The sequence below is a fragment of the Oncorhynchus kisutch genome, linkage group LG23 (assembly GCF_002021735.2).
Source record: "Oncorhynchus kisutch isolate 150728-3 linkage group LG23, Okis_V2, whole genome shotgun sequence".
NCBI lineage: Eukaryota > Metazoa > Chordata > Actinopteri > Salmoniformes > Salmonidae > Oncorhynchus > Oncorhynchus kisutch.
The window spans coordinates 45,916,874-45,924,373 of record NC_034196.2 but is presented as its reverse complement, the minus strand read 5'-3'; the positions used below and the strand labels follow the sequence as shown (position 1 = coordinate 45,924,373).

At 44.1% G+C, this 7,500-nt stretch overlaps 1 protein-coding gene across 1 annotated transcript in view; it reads left to right on the top strand.

Annotated features, from left to right (window-relative positions):
• The window catches only part of LOC109881724 (netrin receptor DCC-like), a 351,830-nt gene that overhangs the window by 128,271 nt on the left and 216,059 nt on the right, over positions 1-7,500 (top strand). The window contains 1 exon segment of the mRNA XM_031802667.1: positions 5,093-5,247. Within this exon segment, the coding sequence (XP_031658527.1) occupies positions 5,093-5,247 (155 nt within the window).

Genomic DNA, 7,500 nt, shown 5'->3' with positions numbered 1-7,500 from the left:
CAACAGGTTAAATACCACACGGTCAACAGGTTTAATACTACACGGTCAACAGGTTAAATACTACACGGTCAACAGGTTAAATACTACACGGTCAACAGGTTAAATACTACACGGTCAACAGGTTAAATACTACACGGTCAACAGGTTAAATACTACACGGTCAACAGGTTAAATACCACACAGTCAACAGGTTTAATACTACACGGTCAACATGTTAAATACTACACGGTCAACAGGTTAAATACCACACAGTCAACAGGTTAAATACTACACGGTCAGCAGGTTAAATACTACACGGTCAACAGGTTAACTACTACACGGTCAACAGGTTAAACACCACACGGTCAACAGGTTAAATACTACACGGTCAACAGGTTAAATCCCACACGGTCAACAGGTTAAATTCCACACGGTCAACATGTTAAAAACTACACGGTCAACAGGTTAAATACTACACGGTCAACAGGTTAAATACTACACGGTCAACAGGTTAAATACTACACGGTCAACAGGTTAAATACTACACGGTCAACAGGTTAACTACTACACGGTCAACAGGTTAAATACCACACGGTCAACAGGTAAATACTACACGGTCAACAGGTTAAATACTACACGGTCAACAGGTTAACTACTACACAGTCAACAGGTTAAATACCACACGGTCAACAGGTTAAATACCACACAGTCAACAGGTTTAATACTACACGGTCAACAGGTTAATACTACACGGTCAACAGGTTAAATACCACACGGTCAACAGGTTAAATACTACACGGTCAACATGTTAAATACTACACGGTCAACAGGTTAAATACCACACGGTCAACAGGTTAAATACTACACGGTCAACAGGTTAAATCCCACACGGTCAACAGGTTAAATACCACACGGTCAACATGTTAAATACTACACGGTCAACAGGTTAAATACTACACGGTCAACAGGTTAAATACTACACGGTCAACAGGTTAAATACTACACGGTCAACAGGTTAAATACTACACGGTCAACAGGTTAACTACTACACGGTCAACAGGTTAAATACCACACGGTCAACAGGTTAAATACTACACGGTCAACAGGTTAAATACTACACGGTCAACAGGTTAACTACTACACAGTCAACAGGTTAAATACTACACGGTCAACAGGTTAAATACCACACAGTCAACAGGTTTAATACTACACGGTCAACAGGTTAAATACTACACTGTCAACAGGTTAAATACCACACGGTCAACAGGTTAAATACTACACGGTCAGCAGGTTAAATACTACACGGTCAACAGGTTAAATACTACACGGTCAACAGGTTAAATACCACACGGTCAACAGGTTAAATACTACACGGTCAACAGGTTAAATACTACACGGTCAACAGGTTAACTACTACACAGTCAACAGGTTAAATACCACACGGTCAACAGGTTAAATACTACACGGTCAACAGGTTAACTACTACACAGTCAACAGGTTAAATACTACACGGTCAACAGGTTAAATACTACACGGTCAACAGGTTAAATACCACACGGTCAACAGGTTAAATACCACACGGTCAACAGGTTTAATACTACACGGTCAACAGGTTAAATACTACACGGTCAACAGGTTAACTACTACACGGTCAGCAGGTACGGTAAAATACCACACAGTCAACAGTACGGTAAAATACAACACAGTCAACAGGTTAAATACTACACGGTCAACAGGTTAAATACTAAACGGTCAACAGGTTAAATACTACACGGACAACAGGTTAAATACTACACGGTCAACAGGTTAAATACTACACGGTCAACAGGTTAAATACTACACAGCCAACAGGTTAAATACTAAACGGTCAACAGGTTAAATACTACACGGTCAACAGGTTAAATACTAAACGGTCAACAGGTTAAATACTACACGGCCAACAGGTTATATACTACACGGTCAACAGGTTAAATACTACACGGTCAACAGGTTAAATACCACACGGTCAACAGGTTAAATACTACACGGTCAACAGGTTAAATACTACACGGTCAACAGGTTAAATACTACACGGTCAACAGGTTAAATACTACACGGTCAACAGGTTAAATACTACACGGTCAACAGGTTAAATACTACACGGTCAACAGGTACGGTAAAATACTCTTGAAGATTGTTCCACACAAACCAGGTGCAGGAAAACTAAAAGCTGATTTACTCAGGAGAGACCAAAGGAATTTTCAGCGTTCAACCATCCCTGAGACCAGGGAGGTGGTAACTCACATGTCTAAAGTTTAGTAATGATGTTCGGTACAGTGGAACTTTTAGTCAAATGGTTTTCTAAATGAAAACATAGCATTGTATCAACGTACGTGACATAAACAAACAGAACTAACTTCGGCACGGGGGAGTAAGAGAAATGTGTACGCTTCAGTGCATCATCTCTTTATCGAAATTCGAGAAGGATCACCAACAAAATCAGATGTAGAGCTTAGAAATGTAGAAATCTGTTTCTCAGTTTTCTGATCGATTGCCAGTCCACGACAGTGTCAGGCTTCCTTACTTTGGCCCAGGCCGGATTTCTCATCTGAATGAACTCAGTTAGCTCCGAACAAAATCTAGAGGCAGACCTATCTTTGACTCTGAATTGTTTAAAAGGGGCGTGTTTATCTGCCAGAGGGGCGTGTTTATCTGCCAACGGGGCGTGTTTATCTGCCAAAGGGGCGTGTTTATCTGCCAAAGGATTAAATATGGAGGAGAACATTTCTAGAGCTCAGGGTTACGAGGATACAGTGGCAAAAACACAGTAAAATATGGATGAGGAGACAACCTTTTAAAATGTATCTTCTTAATTAAACTGGGATGACTATTTTGCTGATTCGTATCTCTATTACATACTATGGGACAAGGTTCAATAAGATCATATGCAAATTCTACACTATAAATACTAAATTACCTCAAAGTCTTCATCAGAGACAAATCGGTTAACCATGTTTCCTAGAGAACCAGAATGTCAGGACACGAGTCCTGAACCCAAACGCACGCTTAGGTGCAATAGCCCAAGTCACCTCGGAGATTTAAAGCCATAAGGGGTATTCAGCTCATTCAATTAAGAAGCGTAATAATCTGCCAGCTATTTGTTGAGTTAGGTGAGACTTTGCGAAGGCCCCTGGCCAACCACGTGAGAGCAGAGCAGACCGAGCATTTCACAGACATCCCTCAAGTTGCTGGATAAAGGGTGTTGGAGGGCAGGAACTGGGAGAGCAATATTGACAGAGCAGTCACTGATCATCACTTAAAATAGTATATATATATTTTTTTTTAATCCATCTCAGGTCCCATGCCCATCTAGTCAGTGAGATTTGAATGGGGATGAAGAGGTGCTGAAATCCTCTGGGATTACAGTTTCTGCAGGAGGGATTATATGGATTCAATGGTATTTTGGAAAGGACGTCTGATGCCTTTTCCAGTGCTTTCTTCTGATCCTGTCTTTCCTTACTGGGAGTCTGTTTCTGTGTGTGTGTGTGTGTGTGTGTGTGTGTCTGTGTGTGTCTGTGTGTGTGTGTCTGTGTGTGTGTGTGTGTGTGTGTCTGTGTGTGTCTGTGTGTGTGTGTGTGTGTGTGTGTGTGTGTGTGTGTGTGTGTGTGTGTGTGTGTGTGTGTGTGTGTGTGTGTGTGTGTGTGTGTGTCTGTGTGTGTCTGTGTGTGTGTGTGTGTCTGTGTGTGTGTGTCTGTGTGTGTCTGTGTGTGTGTCTGTGTGTGTCTGTGTGTGTGTCTGTGTCTGTATGTGTGTGTCTGTGTGTGTCTGTGTGTGTGTGTCTGTGTGTGTCTGTGTGTGTGTGTCTGTGTGTGTGTGTGTGTGTGTGTGTGTGTGTGTATGTGTCTGTCTGTGTCTGTCTGTCTGTGTGTCTGTGTGTGTGTGTGTGTGTGTGTGTGTGTGTGTGTGTGTGTGTGTGTGTGTGTGTGTGTGTGTGTGTGTGTGTGTGTGTGTCTGTGTGTGTCTGTGTGTGTCTGTGTGTGTGTCTGTGTGTGTCTGTGTGTGTCTGTGTGTGTCTGTGCATTTCCGGTGCTTACTCTGTCTCTCTGTTGTTGTGTGAGGGAGCTGTCTGTACCAGTGTCTGTTGTTGTTTGAGGGAGCTGTCTGTACCAGTGTCTGTCTGTTGTTTGAGGGAGCTGTCTGTACCAGTGTCTGTCTGTTGTTTGAGGGAGCTGTCTGTACCAGTGTCTGTCTGTTGTTTGAGGGAGCTGTCTGTACCAGTGTCTGTCTGTTGTTTGAGGGAGCTGTCTGTACCAGTGTCTGTCTGTTGTTTGAGGGAGCTGTCTGTACCAGTGTCTGTCTGTTGTTTGAGGGAGCTGTCTGTACCAGTGTCTGTCTGTTGTTTGAGGGAGCTGTCTGTACCAGTGTCTGTCTGTTGTTTGAGGGAGCTGTCTGTACCAGTGTCTGTTGTTGTTTGAGGGAGCTGTCTGTACCAGTGTCTGTTGTTGTTTGAGGGAGCTGTCTGTATGACTGTGTTAAATTAAAGGGAGTATTCTTTAACTGTGTCTGTTGTTGTTTCAGGGGAGAGGTCTGTGAACGTGTCTGTTGTTGTTTCAGGGAGAGGTCTGTGAACGTGTCTGTTGTTGTTTCAGGGAGAGGTCTGTGAACGTGTCTGTTGTTGTTTCAGGGAGAAGTCTGTGAACGTGTCTGGTGTTGTTTCGGGGAGAGGTCTGTGAACGTGTCTGTTGTTGTTTCGGGGAGAGGTCTGTGAACGTGTCTGTTGTTGTTTCAGGGAGAGGTCTGTGAATGTGTCTGTTGTTGTTTCGGGGAGAGGTCTGTGAATGTGTCTGTTGTTGTTTCAGGGTGAGGTCTGTGAACGTGTCTGTTGTTGTTTCAGGGAGAGGTCTGTGAACGTGTCTGTTGTTTCAGGGAGAGGTCTGTGAACGTGTCTGTTGTTTTTTCAGGGCAAGGTCTGTGCACGTGTCTGGTGTTGTTTCGGGGAGAGGTCTGTGAACGTGTCTGTTGTTGTTTCAGGGAGAGGTCTGTGAATGTGTCTGTTGTTGTTTCAGGGAGAGGTCTGTGAACGTGTCTTGTTGTTTCAGGGAGCGGTCTGTGAACGTGTCTGTTGTTGTTTCAGGGAGCGGTCTGTGAACGTGTCGGAGGCAGAGACCCTCCAGATGACTGTCAGTAACCTGAAGCCAGAGGAGACCTACTCCTTCAGAGTGGTGGCCTACAACGACAACGGGCCTGGAGAGAGATCCGAGACACTCAAACTCACCACGCAGCCTGAGTGTAAGACTAGTTGAGCCCTGCTCAGTATTCTCACCCGGAGCAGAAATACAGCCTCGTCCCACATAGGCTCCAAGTATAAGTCATACTGACAAAACTTCACATAGCCAGAGCATTGCCCAGTTCATAGTCAACACACAAACCAAATCAAATTGTATTGGTCACATACACATATTTAGCAGATGTTATTGGTCACATACACATATTTGTCAGATGTTATTGGTCACATATATATATTTATCAGATGTTATTGGTCACATACACATATTTAACAGATGTTATTGGTCACATACACATATTTGTCAGATGTTATTGCTCACATATATATATTTATCAGATGTTATTGGTCACATACACATATTTAGCAGATGTTATTGGTCACATACACATATTTAACAGATGTTATTGTGGGTGTTGTGAAATGCGTGTGTTCCTTAGTATCTAACAATACACAACAACAAACACTAATCTAAAACGTACAAGAATGGATAAATATATAAATAATAGGATAAGCAATGTCGGAGTCAGGAGTATAAATGTATATATACACTATCCGTTAAAAGTTTGGACACACCTACTCATTCCAGGGTTTTTCTTTATTTTGACTATTTTCTACATTGTAGAATAATAGTGAAGACATCACAACTATGAAATAACACATATGGAGTCATGTAGTAACCAAAAAAGGGTTAAACAAATCAAAATATATTTTAGATTTGAGATTCTTCAAATAGCCACCCTTTACCTTGATGACAGCTTTTCCGCACACTTGGCATTCTCTCAACCAGCTTCACCTGGAATGCCACCTGGCTGCTTTTCCTTCACTCTGCGGTCTGACTCAGATCAAACCATCTCAATTGGGTTGAGGTAGTGGGATTGTGGAGGTACACAACTAATTAATACAGGACAACCTAGTCACTAAACCCAACCAGAGGTGAAGGTGAAGGACCCATCGCTCCGACAAAACCAGTAATGACCTGGTTTTCCAATGCAGGAGATGAACACCAAGTAATCTGTGCAGTTTCACTGCAGCTCAATACCCCCGTTCTACCAGTATAAAGTTTTGCGCTTATTCCATCGAGACCGTTTTGGTTGTTTTGCTCTCTTACGACACCCACATGCTGTACGGCAGTCATCTGAACCTACTGTCGTGGACGTTCACATTTTTTTAAAGAGGTCTTCTCACAAAACCGACTGTCCAGACCGAACCGTTGGAGCTACAAAACAATATCTACAGAGGATACTTTAGCGAACATTCGTTTGTTCGGTTGTTTTGCTCTACAAGGCACAAAAGCTTCATGGGACTCGTCTGAAGATAACCCAGTACCGGGCTGAAGGTAACCCAGTACCAGGCTGAAGGTAACCCAGTACCGGGCTGAAGGTAACCCAGTACCAGGCTGAAGGTAACCCAGTACCGGGCTGAAGGTAACCCAGTACCGGGCTGAAGGTAGCCAAGTACCAGGCTGAAGGTAACCCAGTACCGGGCTGAAGGTGGCCAAGTACCGGGCTGAAGGTAGCCAAGTACCAGGCTGAAGGTAACCCAGTACTGGGCTGAAGGTAACCCAGTACCGGGCTGAAGATAACCCAGTACCGGGCTGAAAATAACCCAGTACCGGGCTGAAGGTAACCCAGTACCGGGCTGAAGGTAACCCAGTACCAGGCTGAAGGTAACCTAGTACCGGGCTGAAGGTAACCCAGTACCGGGCTGAAGGTAGCCAAGTACCATGCTGAAGGTAACCAAGTACCAGGCTGAAGGTAACCCAGTACCGGGCTGAAGGTAGCCCAGTACCGGGCTGAAGGTAACCCAGTACCGGGCTGAAGGTAACCCAGTACCAGGCTGAAGGTAACCTAGTACCGGGCTGAAGGTAACCCAGTACCGGGCTGAAGGTAGCCAAGTACCAGGCTGAAGGTAACCCAGTACCGGGCTGAAGGTAACCCAGTACCGGGCTGAAGTTAGCCCAGTACCGGGCTGAAGGTAACCCAGTACCGGGCTGAAGGTAGCCCATTACCGGGCTGAAGGTAACCCAGTACCGGGCTGAAGGTAGCCAAGTACCAGGCTGAAGGTAACCCAGTACCAGGCTGTAAAAACGGGACCAAACATTATATCTGGGATTCTAGCTGTCAATTTGCAGTCTACAAATGATTTGTAATTATGTTCCGTTCCTGCCGAACCAAAGACGGATTTGCCAGCGGATTTGGGGTGTTTTTAGGGCACATGGAGTGTAATTTAATTATTTCACTCTCTTTCTTTGTCCC